Here is a 16,299-nt window from a genome sequence, read left to right on the forward strand (position 1 = left end):
AAGTAATTGTATCTTGGAAAATTTGCTTAAATTATCTGCCAATAGATTAAGTGAATGACCTCAAATCTCAGAATATTCTTACAACCTTCTCATTATGAGTAATGATGTAATGATATATTGACTAGACTTAGGATTGTTATTGTTTTTGCAGGGACGATTTTGTATATGAAACAGAGCTCAAACTCTAATCTGCTGCTTCTAAGCTAGCCCTTTTCTTCTGGATGAGGTGTGTTAGATGTGGGTTGGATCCAAACTCTGCTGGTAGACAAGTCTTCAGTAGATCTCTGGGGTTGGTCACCACTGATATAGAGGATACGTGGTTAAGCTATAATGATGTGTTTGGATGTCTGTGTGATTCGGAGGTAGATGAGTTGGTTGAGGGATTTCCCGCTAGAGTGGGTCCAGCAATGTTCGGCCACGTCATCGTTTCCAAACAACTGACTAATTACAGTGGGTTCTTGGTAATGATCTGTCTACATCTGGACACAGTGACTGGGTGGCATCAGGTGCTGACGCATGTTAACAAACCAAAAACAAAACCAGGGCAACAATAATTCCAATAACACAACAGAAAAACAAAAAACATCAGTATCAGAAAGATGGCAGTGATATCAAAGGTGACAGCAGTATCAGAAAGACAACACCAAATTCAGAAAGGCAAATTTATAAATGTGACAGCAAGGTCAGCAACACAACAACAAATTCAGAAATGCGAAAGCAAGATCAGAAACACAACAAGAAATTCAGAAATGTGACCGGAGAATCATGAACACAATAGCAAATTTAAAAATGTGACCGCAAGTTCAGAAATGTGACTACAAATTTAGGAACATGACAGCAATGTTAATATCACAACAGCAAAACAAGACAGCAAAGTCTGGAACATAAATTTCTGACAATTCAGAAAGTGAAAACTAGTGATTTACCACTTGTGGTCCGCTTAGCAGCTTAGGATGCTTTTTATAGATTAAATCTGAGTGGACGGAACCTTTTTATTGTTTGAGGAACCGCTGTGTAATGTGAACCCTTTTCTTGGAACCTTATATCATAAACCCTTTAAGCAGATTTATTTTTTTAGAGGCTTTATAAATACAGCTGGTAGTGGTGGTAAGCTATGGTACCCCTCTTCATTGTGCTACACCGGTACTGTAAGCGATAATAACGGCAAGAATCAGAAGGACTTGACTGCAAATCTATTCGTGTCTTCACACCTACGTCACTGGCCGCTCAGACGTGCAGCCGGTCAATCAAGCGTGGGTCATGCTTTCTTAATTCACTCCTTCAGCTTCTCTCTCACTTCAGCTGCTGCACACACAATTAGGCATGCCTCGTCACATTCTCTTCACAGTCCCCATGCCTGTCTCTCTCCCCTTTCTCCTCTGTCTCTCCATCCTTCTCCCTTGCCCTTTGCTTCTTTTCCTCAGTCCCTCCTTTTATGCCGGCCTCCGCTTCTCTCTGTCTGTGGTAGTCTATCATTCCAGCCCTTTCTTTATCTCGAAGCTTTTCATTTATGTTAAACATACAGTACCAGTACTAATTATAGATATTTTTTATAGGTGGTTTTGTTGATTCACAAAAACCTTGTATGCCCTTTTCTGGTCATTTTCTGACCAGAGTCCTGGTTGGCCTAATTAGAATCTGGCCACTGTCCTGTATAATGATCAGTGGACCAATAGAAGTGCTCCAAGATTTGACTTTGACTTTCATTCAGATATATTCAGAACTATACAATAACACACATGGAATTCTGATGTGCTAAAATAGCTAAACAAGTTACTTATTACTTCAAAATAAGAACAGATAAAGCATAAATAATGAAAAAATATTTTTGTTCATTTTTGCATATTGTACATGTCAAAATTTCAGTTTTTCCTTTTGTGGTAGTTGTTGTTAATATTGTGTAAAACTTTCACAATCAGTGGACCAAAAGAAATGCTCCAGAATTACTTTGAATAGAAATGTTTACATCGACATTCAACTACTTCTATAATGTGATGAAAAATCTACATTATTTCACACGTGTGAAATAACTTTGACTGGTGATGCAGCTGAGCTTTAAAATGGCTATTCGTTCTATGGCTATTAAAGGAAGAGTTTGGTGAAAAATCCAAGTCACTGTATCATTTCCTAAGCATCGTGGAAGCTGCAGGCCTGAATCGTCCCACACAGGCCTCAGATCACAGCGAATTGTTAAGGGGACAGTCCAGCCAGACTAGAAACCCCCTTCTGATGTTGTATCAAAGGAACGTCAGCTGCTTTGGGGTGGTTTATTTGGGGGTGGGCTGTTTGAAATGTGTGTTCTGGATTCCTACATGTAACGTTAGCCTTCTGGTTTCCTTCTGCATTCATTAGCTAGCACAAAAACACAAGGCAGAGCGAGTACGTGTGTGAGGCGTTGCAGTACTTTTTGTACATTTCCCAGAAATCCATCCCAAAGCATTTGCAGTTCCTTGTTTTCCTTGCAATTCTTCTCACCTTCCGATACAGGCACAAGAAGCTCTTATGTTGCTTTCACTGTGTGTTTGGGACATTTTGTCAGGATTGCAGAATTTAAATAAATCTGAGCAAAACAAAGAGCTGTACACTTCAGAATTCATCCCGCTGCTTCTTTCACCAGTCAAATCATCAGGCTCAGGTCCTGCCAATGCCTTAACAGTGCCTCCATCATGTTTGACAGATGATGTACTGTGTTTCGGCTTATGAACCCTTCCCTTTCTTCTCTCTGATCTTGGTTTGGTCTGTCCAGAGAATCTTGTCCCATATCTGGGTACGCTTCTGTACATGTTTTCTAGTAGTCTAAACTGACCTTTCTGTTCCTGAGTGTTACCAGTGGGTTGCATCTTGAAGTAAACACTCTGCATTTACTTTCATGAAGGCGTCTCTTGATTGGACTCTTGAACTGTGACAATGACATGCCTACTTCCACAAGAGGTAGTCTAATCATGGCTTCCTTCACTTACATAAACACCTCTTTGGGCCCCATATTGAGAGTTCCCATAAACAGCTATCACATAATGTCACCTTTGGAATCAACTTCAGGTCTTTTGTTACCATTTGCCTTAATTTGAAGTAATGAGGGAACAGGTGACACTTAGCCATGAAACTGCTCAGCAGTCAACTGTCCAATTACTTTTGAGCCTGTGAAAATGGATAATGTAATACTTTTGTCAAACCCCTTGAATTAAAGCTGGAAGCTTGGTGTTCAGGGGCTTAACTGTGCCACTGTGCCCAAATCCTTATGGGCCAGACTGCACATTAGCCTTGTTAATAAGAATGTATGGTATTCTATTGTTGAATTGTGACTAGTTTGTTAGCTTGAGGGTAACATATTAGTTTGTGGCTGTTAACATTTTAATATAAGGCAGATATTTAGCTATGCCTTATTTTTGCTGTAACCAAGTATGCATTGAATTCAGACAACACAGTATAGTACACCCCTATCTAGTAGTTCTATGACTTTTGGCTGATTATGTACAATTAAGCAAAAGGGTGTATTGCAAGGGACTGTTTCTTTAATGTAAAAGGCGCTCCTCAGTCTGGTGGAATTCTTTGGTCTGTGATGCTTTTGCGCAACGCAAAAGCAATATTTGCCATTCCTGAAGGGAACCTGGCCCACTATCATCTATCCATTTTCTCCTCCATCTCCTCTATTCTCTTGTGTACTCCCCTCATCTCTCCTCCGCAACAATGCCGCTGTCTGTCCTCTCCGGGCAGACTTTACCAGTAAGAGAGGAAGAAAGGCCCTGGCCGGTCCTAAGGGCAGAATGGACTAATCAAAAGACTATTGGAACCAGTCAGTTCGGGTCAGGAATACTAAACACATCTGTGCAGAAGGAAGGGATTTGTTTCCACAAGCAACACGCAGCCACAGTGTCTCTGTGTGTGTGTGTGTGTGTTTTAGGGCATAGAGGCCTGCTTTATCCACCACTGCAGCCTTGCACAGCTTATTTAAAGAGCTCTTATTTTAGTGATTTTTATACTGGCACCTGGTACAGAGACTTATTTAGTGCTGCTGGGCACTTGTGAAGATGTGCGGCCGTGAATGTGTGTGTGGACTGATATGAAGCCTTTATTGGGAGATTTTATGAGCCACAATGTCATTACTTTCTGCAGTCTGTTTATGCTGCCAGCCCAACCCTCTTTTACATAGTGAGTTATGTGATGGCAAGTGATTTATAGACTGAGTCAGTTAAAATGCATTAGATATACCTACTAAATAATTAAGAGGCATACCTTTAATTCTCTACTTTTGCACAAGAGCTACAAAGCTAATGTAGGCCTACTTGATTTAGTGGTATGTCCTTTATATCCCCATTCGTATGGATTAGCATCATGTAAACTGTATGCCTAAATCATCCCCCTTGCATCAAATAACGCACTCATAAAGCGTTACGGAGGCCGGGATGGTGGTCGCCACCCCACCTCATCCCCAACTCCCCATGAGCTGTGTGTGTGTGTGCGCATGCATTTGCACCTGTGTCAGCGATGGTTGCAAAGGGTTGTCCACAAACATTTGGCTATATAGTGTACCTTCCAAATATGGCAATTAGCAGGTAAGCTGAGATTTACCAAGTAGATGACGTTTCATCCAAGTGCCTGATGATCAGTATAATGAGGTTTCCGGTAGTTGATGCATTAGCCATTGCCAGCTACATTAGCCTCATAGCTCCAGTGCAGAGCTCTAGTTGCAGCAATATGTACTTTTCTCATTTCTAACTAGCATGCATGATGAGTTGATGGAGTTAGCATGGAAGATGATCATCACAACTCATCACATGTGATGTATTGCTGTGTGTGTAGATGGCAGGGCTGCAGGCTGGCAGGAAGATCTACTCCATCAACGAAGACCTAGTGTTCCTGAGGCCCTTCTCTGAGGTGGAGACCATGATCAACCAGTCGTTCTGCATACGCCGCTCTCTCAGGCTACTGGTGGCCACCAAGAACAAGGAGTGAGTTCCTCTGTATAGCTGTAACCTGATACATGCAGAAACACACACACACACACACACACACACACACACACACACACACACACACACACACTCTGTTCACACCTGCTGTACTGTAAACATTGTATGGCTGTAAAGTGATCTCGTTGTTGCTAGTACTATACCTAGGTGATGGGTGACATTAGAGTACTCACGCTGCAGATGATATGCCTATGTGCATACAGTGTTATTTAATCGTTCATGTAATAAACCCTTGGATATCTGGAATGGTAACTTTTCAGCAGTGATTAATTTTACTATGTTAATGCAACGAGATTTCACTCCAGCTTATATTCGTATTCATATGAATGAACCAATAGCAAATCGGTCACAAACATCCCACAAATTCTGTTGTAAAATGACTGTACCCTGCCTCCCCATGTAACACCGATCCTGTCACTAATCCCAGCTGAATGGAATTCATGAGAATTCCCATTCAGATTTTTTTAATTTTAGGGGGTTTGTCTTTGGGTTTGGTTTGTGTTTGGAAAACCAGGCAGCGGCTGCATAAATGGGGGAGCGTTTCAGGATGAGTGAACTCTCCCTGTACTCTTACACTGTTCTTTTCTTCTTCTGTCTGTTACTTGAAGACTCGTGAAGGTTCCAGACTGCAGAGACGGCCTGTCCTTCAAACTGAGCGGCTCCGCCCCTCCATATGTGCACGCCGTAAAGAAAGGTGAGCACTCCCTGCTGGTGTTTCAGAAACCGTCAGAAACAGACCTAGTGTGGTCCTCCTGTTCAGCAGGCTGTTTCTCTGTGCGTGTCTGTAGCTGGACGGCTGAAACGGCGAGCCTGATTTATCTTTCAGTGAATGATTTGTCTCTCTCACTCTTCATGTTCTTTGTTAATTTTATCTGGTTTTCCGCTGCAAATTAAAGCTACTGAAGACGCCAGCCGCTTGGTTCGCTGGTCACAGCAGTGAGTTCATTTAATGAAATCCTCCGCTCTTCTCCCGTACGAGGCCTTTAGTTTCATTTCCGCGTAAGGAGGTACATAATTGTGTTCTCTCCCCCTAACCTGTCAGGCAGATGTTCCGTGCCCTAAAAAAAGCTTTAAAAAGAGAGGGGGTGGGGGTGAGGGAGGGATCGAGATTCATGACAGAGACTGCTGTGCTCATGTGATAAACATCTGGGCCTCTAAAATCTCTCTTCAGCTCAACAATCAAGTTCGCGGCCCAAAATCTCTCCATATGTACCACTGTCTATAGATCTGCTGCAGGCCCTGAAACCTTAAGGTTAACCCCCAGCTTAGCGCTAGCTAGGCGTTTACAGAGACGCTACAGATTTATAGCAATATGATAATAGCTTTCACTGTGGAAACTGCCCCAGCATGTTACGCTTACTGCATCTGCAGACCATAAGCTATTCTCAAACATTCCAGCAAAGGGCAGAAATTAAACACACAGTTCTCTTTTCACAATCTAAAAACTATGAGGAAAGTCTACCCTCAAATCAGTCTTTTCATAGGATAAAATTGACGATGAGAGTAGCGTAAACTGGAAAGGGCCCTCAAACCGTGTCATGTGAGTTTATTATGACTGCAGGAGAAAGTGGAGAACTTTTCGTTTGTGAAGGGAGTGTTTGAGGCACGGTTTATGTACCGTCACATATTTGGCTTAGGGGAAGTATTTTTGGTACTTTTTTCAGGGAATTTTATGTGCTGTTGCTGTTCGGATTCCTTCAGGCTTTTTTGTGTTTAGGCTGCCGTGATTCGTTTTCTCCCTCGTCTCAAATGTATTTATTTTATTGTGGGTTACTTTACATCAGAATAAACCCAGACTGTTTCTTTATGTTCTACTGGGGCAGTTTTATGTGCTCCTTTGACCGTGTGAGAACATCCAGTGAGAGTTATAGGTATTCCTATTGGAATATTTTGGAAATTAGAATGTAGATCGGAATCATATTGATATCAACAGGTGCTTCAAATACTACCAACGTGCATTTTCCCAAGGAATGGTTGTGCAGCTTAAGTGGTTCCCTCTTTCATGCAGTTGCTTGACTATGGTGAAACTGTTGTTACTAGATGGTGGTTATGGTGTGGTTTAATGGTTGCCAGGGTGTTGCTAAGAGGTTGCTAATGGTTGCTGTGGTACCCCATGGTTGGTTACTGGTGTTATGAGTGTATTTGTATCATTTTGGCAGGGGAGTGGCACACTTCATTTCATGCATTCCTATGGGACAAAAAATCTGTAAAAATCTATGTGGAAATTGCTATGAGGAAACCTCATGGCTGATTAAAAAAAAAAGCTGCAACAGTCCCACTACCACTCCAACTATCTTGAGTTGGAACAGTGCTGATATCTCAAACTGTGAGAAGAGTTAAGTTGGGGGGGGACAAATATATATATATATACACACATATGTTGGATACCAATAATAATATAGTTGCTTTGCTTTTGCAATAATTTGCAATGTGCAACCAAAATGATTTGGCATTCGAACAATTAACCTATATATAACTATATCTGCATATCTATATATCTATAATATATTTATATATTTATAAATATATATTTACATATAATATCAATATATAACTGATATTTGTTTTTGGATTTTTTTCCTTTGGAAGAACAAAATATTGAGGTGACTGAACGTGCATCGGCCAACCACTCTTATATCAGTGTATCTGTCATTGCATGTGGGTGAATGTGTCTGTCCATATGCTCTGACCATTTCTCTTTGTGCATGTGTCTGTCTAGGGTCAGAGGCCGCAGCAGCCGGCCTACAGCCCGGTCAGTGTGTGCTCAAGGTGAACGGCGCCAACATGAGTCGCAGCAGCTATGAGGAGGTGCTGGAGCACTTTAGTAGTTATCGACCAGAAGAGGAGCAGCAGAAACTGGTGAGACCCTACACTCAAATTGTCGTTCATGTTCTAGCAGTGCATTCATGTGCCTGGATTTCTTTTTTTTTTTTTTTTTTTACCTTCTACAAAGCTACCAATTATGCAATTATGTATGTGCCTAGTTTGCCTGCTGGTTCTATATTGGAACCAATTGGTTATTATCATTATTACTTAACTAGTTACCTAGCTAATTGCTGTTGTCATTATTATTCTTATTATTAATAATACTTCTGTAGAGGACTTTCGTGTGCAGTACAGCGTGTCACATGATGTTATGTCTTCTCTCATCCGCTGTGTATATGCAGGGTTGTGGTCAGTGGGTGTATCGCGTTTATGACTATGTGGAGGAACAGGCGTTCAGCTCTTGCCTATCTGAAAACGGTTCAGATGCAGAGGAAAACGGCTGCTCTAATGGAGCAGGTACTGTGGTTGTGTGGGTGTGATGGTTGTGGTTGTGTGCATGTGTCTGTTGTGTTTTATTTATAGGCTCTGAAATGAGTATTCATCAGGTCAAACTGATGTACATACTATGCAGACACACAGACCCCACCCATATACAGCTGTTTACCTGTGAAACAATGAAGAGATTACATATTTAAAACTGGTGGCACTTAACGTACATTAAACTAAACCTCAATTTCCCCAAGCCTTAAACCTCCACCTTAACCCCAATCTCTTCCTCACACCAAATTCTAAACCCAGCCCTTTTTCTAATCTTAACCTTGATCTTGAATCTAGGGACTAAGGGACTAAAGTGTAATATCCAAATAAAGTGGGACCAGAACACTTCATCTATTAACACCTCTTGGCCTAGAAATTCTCTGTGGGCTATACAGAAATATTCCTTGCTTGCTCACTTGCAATATTCAAATACATATTATAAGTCTCCATTGTCTTACTTGGCATCTACATCGGAATTGCCTTGTTGACGTGGTGAATTGCTAAAAAACGTGATGACTACCGATTTCTTTATAGTGGTGGTGATGGCAATCAGGGGTCTAGACCAGTTAATTCTAACTCAGTCTTCTAAATTTTATATGTAATATAAATAGTTGTTCATAATTGAAAACCAGTGCTAAAGCCAAATAAATATGTGTGCTACTACTTGGACTATTTTACCACCTGCATGTTTCCCCTAGCCCTGAATGCACTTCATAAATGTTCTCAAAGACCTACCAGTACCTTTTGCAAGAGGTAACTTGGAGATATTGGGTGTCTAGTTCCCCATCATTGTAGACTGTTCTGACTCAATAGATATCTATAGAAAGACATGTTTCACACAGATCACTCTGAAACTCTTTGTTTATGTTATGATGTAATTCTGCAAAAATATAGAAAAATGACTAGACATCCCCTCTGAGGATCTGAATAGTGCATAGTCTACTAAACACCTGCCCCGTGTTGGTTCTCCCGATGTTCTAGACCCAGTAAGAAACCTGGAACTTCTCTCTTCTTGTCTGCAGATGCTCCGCTGGTCAATCTAATGGTGGACAACGTGCACTTGGAGCATGGTGTTGTGTACGAGTATGTAAGCACTGCCGGAATCAAGCACCACGTGCTGGAAAAGATGGTCGAACCCAAGGGCTGCTTCAGCCTGACAGCAAAGGTAACAAGTGGGAACGTTCAAGTTAAGAAAATATGGATTTTTCTTCTTCTTCAACAGTGTCTGTAACATCTGAAGCCCACAGGCAGTTTGGGAAGATAAAGGCAATAAGTGGAAACGATCATAAAAATAACCCTGAAGGAATTTGGATGGTGGCCACTGACATTCTTGCTGTGTAGTAGTGTAGCGCGTCTATCTGTTGCTTTTGGAGATTGTTTTCCCATTCAGCCATATCCATAACATCTGGATTTTCTGGGGGATATCTTTCAGATATTGGAGGCTTTCGCTAGAGATGACGACCATTTTGTGACCTGCTGCAGTCATCTGATTGCTCAGAGCGACCGAGTGGTGTCTATGCCACAGTACGAGTTCCGAAACATCTGTGACACCAAACTGGAGAGCATTCAGAGACGCATCTGCAGCTACCGACAGGTGACGGCGAGGAAATACATGAACTTTTATTATTGTTATTATTGTCATTTTGTTGTGCTATTTACATGAAATGACACAATTACATAGTAATTAAATAGCAGCTGCCTCTAAGACTACACGCACATTTCACTACATTCAAATCTTAATAAAGTAGAACATAATACTAAAAAAAACAACACCATCATTTGTAATTGATTGGAAGCTGAATTTTCCAACTGCAGCAGGCTGCTATTGTTGTTACCAATAAATTCAACTCCTTAGGGTTAAACCGTCCTTTGACTGTTGGCTGTTTCTTCCGTTTGTGTCTTTCTCAGTTTTCGGAGGAGCTGCACAATAAGGCTTCCCCCATGTTTAAGCAGGCCAGCACTAATTCACATGCTCTGAGCTGCATGGACTTCGTGCCCACCAACTGCCACTTAAACCTAATGCAGGTGTCCTGCCCCAAGAGCAGCACGTCAGCCGGCCGTGCCTTCAGCATTCGATTTGGACGCAAAAACTCCTTCTTTGGCCTGGACCCTGACCAAGGTCAGTCTTTATTTTGAGTGATACTTCAGTGAAAAGTCAAATTTACACCATTTTACCATTCTGGAACTGGATGATGTGCTGTTAGCGGAAAAAATTCTGGCCCTCTTTTTGAATGTGCAGCTTGACTCAAATATGTCTCCACAGTGCCTCCAGCAAACATATCTTGGGATAAAAGAAAAACTGTGTAAATTAGATTTGTCTTCCACTAAACCATGGCTTTCAGAAACACAATTGGATTGTAGCGCATTACATCTTTACCTTTTCTAAAGTCTAAACTGGTGTATGGACATGGCACAGAGGGACGCAAACCTGAATCGAACCCGTCTGTAGGCCAGTTTTCTTTTTAGACGTTTCAATTCACCAATGGCTATTAAAGCAATTAGCTAGATCGCATCCCCAGCACAAGGATTCCATTAAACAAATCTCCACTTTATGATAGTTCAGCGTCATAAAATAGTAATTAAACCATACAGTGGAAATCACGAGGGCCTCGTAAATTTCATGCCCTGCTGTAATGACTATTCCCACAGCAAATCAGAGCCTTTTTAAAGCTCTCAGCCTGCAATTGCCTCCATCAGCCTTCCATTACTGCTCCATTAGACCATGATGAGTGGCCCTCGGTGATGTCAGTCCACCAAGCCCCAGAGGACCACCCTTTTCCATTTCCTGCACCTTCGATGCAAGGATTTGTTTACATGTTTTTGACCACTTGATTTCTGCAAAACTGTGTCCAAACTGCTTGCTTGCTAATATCAGCCTTTTAGTGTCAGGTAAAAGAATCGCACACAAAATATCAACGTTCTCCAAATGTAGTTTAGCAGCGAAGACATCACTGTATGTGCAACTGTTTGTGGACACCCCTTAAAAATACATTTCAGCTACATTTCAGCTACTTTACATACATTCATACGTACATACATACATTCAGCTACTTTAAGTTGCACCCAGTTCTGACACAGATGTGCAAATGCACGCATGCACAGCTTGTCTAGTCCCTGTAGAGAAATATTGCCAATAGAGTAGTGAAACTGTGTCCTCTGGAATGATTGTGCTCCATCCAATACTTCTGGGATGAGTTGGAGAGTTGAGCATCCCAGTTTAAGTGAGGTGGTGATCATCCAACATCCTGAGCTCAGTAATGCTCTTGTCACTGAATGCAATCAGATCCTCACAGCAATGCTTCAAAATCTAGTAGAAAGCCTTCTCTGGACAGTAGAGACAGGTGCCCCAATAATACCCTTGAGAAAAAAAACATGAATGAGGAGGTGTCCCAATACTTTTGTCCTTATGGTGTATTTTGAATAGAAAGCCTGATGCTGTATGACATACTGTTACCTCTAAGTGGACAGAAGTACAATGCTTAGCTTTAACACAGTAGCAGCCTGCCTGTACTTCTGCGTTTCACACTCAGATTGCAGGTCACTGCTAGGATCTTTTAACAAGTAATGTTTGCCAGGTTCATGCTTACCCGGACATTCTCTGAATCAGGACATGATGCTCTGGATGAAAGAGCAGCTCATTTCTTTCTGAATCTTCTGCGAAGGACACTCCCACTAAACTACTCCCACTACATGTTGATCTTGCAAAAACTGGAAACTCCACAATGAAAACAATAGCTTTACAAGCCATGCTGTGCAGCTTTTGTGCAGAAGCAACCATGCTCACATGCAGGGTCGAGTTTTGTCACTTCTCATTATAACCATAACCGAAATCCACTTCCATGACGTTCCCAGTCTCCTAACTAAACTAAAAACCACGTCACAGAAATGTGCCCCGTTGCTGCCAGTCATCTAGACATCGCTTCTTCCTCGCCAGCTACCCTGGGAATTCAGCTCCGTCTTGTGTTCACACTTAACATCCATACAATTCAGTTACTGTTAGATTCCTGGGTAAAAGTGCATGTGTGAACGGGGCTTACGTGTTTATAGGGGAGGTGTTCGTTTACGTTCTGAATGTTAGATGTTTTTTCCTGTAGCTCATATACAGACCATGCAAACTGAGGCTGTTCTCCATCTGTCTGCAGTTTCTGACAGCACCTGCCTGCAGCGTCTGCCGCTCCAGACGCCGCCAGGGCGGAGCTGCACCAGCCGCATTGTTTTAGGTCCTCTTCGCAGTCTTTTAGGTCTATTTTCGAGCACTTCTCCTCACATCTGTTTGGCAGTTGTGCCACGGCCAGAGATGCTTGGAATTCCTCTGAAGCTGGAGCTCGCCAGGCCTCCTGGGCTATGGCTTCATGACTATGGAGATGCTGCTCCACTGCATTAGGAGTTTTTCCAGGCTGTGATGCTGAGTTTTCCTGTTTTAATGAAGTCTAAAGAGGCAGTAGTGAAAAAGCAAACTATTGGAGCATATGGTCTTGCAGCAGTGAGCCAGTACCACCACTGTATACTTACCCAGTAGTGTTTTTTATTGCTCTGAGGATTTGTTTACATTCAGCAACAAGCGTTAGTGAGGTCTGGATGTTGGATGATCGTCACCAATCTCATCCCCAGCTCCCCAACTCATCCCAAAAGGATTGGATAGAGCACCAACCATCATTCTAGAGAACACAGTTCCACTGCTCCACAGCTCAATGCTGGGGGGCTTTATACCCCTCTAGCCCACACCTGACACTAAGAGTGCCTCTTAGCCAAACACATTGCAGTATCTGAACTTACAGTAGGAATACAAAAAAATTGTTCATCACATTTGAGCTCATCTGTCATACTCTTCAGTTTGATCTCCCTCTGCCCACTCGTTCATTTGTTTCCCACCGTGTTTTCCTTTTTGCTCTAATGGCACTCATTCCCTTCCGTTGGCACTTAATTTCACTTCCTTTCAGCATTTTAGGTCCAAGAGCTCCATTTCATCCTCTCCCTATTTCCTGTTTTCCTTTGTACTTTAATCTTGACTGTGTCTTCAGAGCAGCATTCATCTGAACTTGATTAGCGTTGACTGATCTTGCCTTGAAACTTCCTCCTCTTCCCTCCGCAGCAAATCTGAACCCCATGTCCCACACGGTACACTGTGTGACCAGCATGGCTGCTCCATCCTGGAGCTGCCGCGGCCTGGACGAGGAGCTGGAAGGAGGAGAGGGGGGCGTGGAGGCCGGCAGGAGACGGACACAAGAAGAAGGAGGCCTGAGCTTTCTCCTCAAGCACGAGGACACGGAGACCCAGGACAACTACATCTGCCTCTACAACCGGCTGGAGGTCGCCGTCAGGGAGATGAAGCTCTATGTGGCTCAGATTGACGTGTATGTAGCAGTGATGTCATAAATGTTAAACACATTCATTTCAGAGATGTAGTCTGAGGAAAAGTCTGATGTGTGTTTTCCATTCTAGGACACCTTCAGTCTTTTCTCTCACACTGGAGGTTTCAAATTTTATTTAAGACCAGCAGCGCGTCAGAGCATCACAGCAGAGCATAACACTTCGGTTTCGGTGCTGATAAAGGCTGTATGTATGTGGAAGTTCCACGGCAGTCCTGAAAGTTACTCAGGACTTTCAGAACTTTTGCATAATTAAAGAGTAAAGAAAGTCATTCAGAGTGTTTTGATGTGAAATATGCCATTCTCAAGAAGCTTACAGTGTCAGAATCATTCCCATCACCACCGCTGTGAACAGGACGTCCAAAGTGTTTAATGCCTCTAAAAGCTACATCACAGAAAGCTGAAACATTGTTTTATAATAGTTTTGCACTGAACTGTAGTTTCTCAATGTTATTAAAGGCAGAGAAATACATGCATGGTGCTGTAACACAACATATGAGCCCACACTAACACAGGTTACACTATTTTACTATCATTAGTATCCCACCTGTGGTTTTGGTTGCTATTTATAATGATTATATTTGTGCTACAGTTGTTCTAGACTCCTGAGTTCACAATCACTGTAAAGAAATATGAGTCTGCAAATTCTTCTACAGTAAACTCTCTTACATCAAACCTTGTTTATATCTTAACCACTGAATAAGCTGGAAATTTAGGAAACTGAAAGGAATTCCCCTGAGTTTTTTGACCTTCTTCTTTGGTATTTCTCAGGTTGTTTGTTTTTTCAAGGTGAAAGGGGTTTTTACATTTCTGTGAGTCATTTTGTTTCTGAATACTGAATACATTAGTATGTGTTTAGGTTTGACTGGGTCATATCAAGCCAATTTCCCAGACCAATATTAAGTTAGCTCCCATGCCGAAATTAAGCTAAAATGGGACACTAAAGGTGATCATGTCTGACGAAATACTTTTGGGATGAGGGACTGTGTATGTGTATGTATATTTTTACAGACCCATCTCTTCAGCTCAGCCCACACTTACCTTTCCATTAACTGTCCAGTTGGGAAAGAACTGAGGGACATTCTGTTCACAGCCCATATGTATTTTTTTAACATTCACATCACAATGCTTTCTTACTTTGGTTAAAGTAGCACTCTGAACTGAAATGATACGTCAGATGTTTATTTTTGTTGTGGGCTGGGCTTAACCTTGGCCAGACTGGCTAGTCTGAAGTGTAGGCTACGATACATGTACAATACAAGTCTGAGGGATAATGAGAGCTTATGTGTCTATCTGTCTGCATGGCTAAACCTACACTAGTAGCTGCCTTGTAGCTGCCTTCTCCCCCCCTCCCGGCCCAGCTGTGCGGCAGAAGCCGACAAAGTGTTTGTGTCCGTTTAATACTGGGGTGTGTCTCCGCCACACCAGAGAATAGAGAGGCCCACCACCCACCTCTCTGTTCTACTTCTCGTTCCCACTTCAGGAAGCCTTTTCTGAAAGTCTAAAAATATTTATGGGCAGGGAAGGCCCAGCTGAGGCTAAAGCCATAACACTGCACAGCGGAGGGGGAGACCGTTATCCTGCCACTCCCTTCTGTCATTCTCCTGTTTATTTCGATAACCCATGCTGAAGGAAATGCTGCTTAATGTGGCTAATAGGATGTGATGTGATTTTCAGTTTGCAACCCAGTGCAGCTAATGAAGTAAGCTGATTGTGATTCTGATAAAAAATGGACAAAGTGGTGGGTTCCTTTACTTGTTAGCAACATTAGGCTCATGCTTACAGTGCCAAACTGCGGTAGCACGGTTACACCAAACATTCCAGACTGTTGCTTTAACATGATGCTCACTGCAGTGTCTATTTGTGTTTCCTTTTTAACTGTAGGCTTCTGTCGTCCATCACTGGGCCCATCCAGCCTCAGGGCTCAGAGCCCCCATCTTTCGACAGCGTGCCCCCTACCTCCCCAAGCCACGAGGAGCCAAATCAAAGCAAGAGAGTGTGCTTCAAAGTGAACGAGGACGACCAGGAGGACTCCGGACACGACACCATGAGCTACAGAGACTCTTATAGGTGAGACACACACAGATCGACAATAATGCCTTGAATGGTTGTAGATGCTGTTCTCGTAGGCTAGGTTTGGTTCTTTGGGGAAGAGACTTGATTAGATATTTGAAATGGGGAGGAGCGAGCAGCCCCTGAAACTGAGTAGTAGGGTTCTGGTTGTTTGTTGTGTTTGTAGAATTGAACCCAGGTATGTTTTGAGCTGAATAAGGGAATGTTGACTGTAAGCTGCAGAGTGGAGCTTGTGTGAGAAGCTTAAAACCACAGACAGGCTCGGGTTCCTGCTCCAGTGCTGCTTCGTGGCTGCTCCTTCTGTGGAACAGATGGTTTTTAAAGCAGATACCCTCTTGACTTCTGATGCTCCACTACTCTCCAATACTGTTAACTCTTAAGCCCTGAGGGGTTTCTCACTTTCACTACATAAATTCTGTCAAAACGTATCTATTCATTAATTGTCCAATAGAAAAAAAGGGACAATTTTTATCTGGAGCTCATGTTATCTGGCTAAAGCTCCAGTTTGAGCTGGATTAGTTTGACGAGGGCAGGTGCTATCATTTATAAGGGGTTACTGATGAGGGCCATAGTTGAATTCTGTC

General features: G+C 42.5%; 1 protein-coding gene across 1 annotated transcript in view; it reads left to right on the top strand.

Annotated features, from left to right (window-relative positions):
* Window positions 1–16,299, top strand: part of prex1 (phosphatidylinositol-3,4,5-trisphosphate-dependent Rac exchange factor 1) — a 99,107-nt gene that overhangs the window by 65,814 nt on the left and 16,994 nt on the right. Inside the window, exons 18-26 of the mRNA XM_072681740.1 lie at window positions 4,801–4,949; window positions 5,579–5,664; window positions 7,690–7,829; window positions 8,138–8,252; window positions 9,296–9,438; window positions 9,706–9,867; window positions 10,182–10,392; window positions 13,366–13,627; window positions 15,527–15,712. Coding sequence (XP_072537841.1) covers window positions 4,801–4,949; window positions 5,579–5,664; window positions 7,690–7,829; window positions 8,138–8,252; window positions 9,296–9,438; window positions 9,706–9,867; window positions 10,182–10,392; window positions 13,366–13,627; window positions 15,527–15,712 — 1,454 coding nt within the window. The remainder of the gene's footprint in view (window positions 1–4,800; window positions 4,950–5,578; window positions 5,665–7,689; window positions 7,830–8,137; window positions 8,253–9,295; window positions 9,439–9,705; window positions 9,868–10,181; window positions 10,393–13,365; window positions 13,628–15,526; window positions 15,713–16,299) is intronic.

Source organism: Salminus brasiliensis, chromosome 6 (genome assembly GCF_030463535.1).
Source record: "Salminus brasiliensis chromosome 6, fSalBra1.hap2, whole genome shotgun sequence".
NCBI lineage: Eukaryota > Metazoa > Chordata > Actinopteri > Characiformes > Bryconidae > Salminus > Salminus brasiliensis.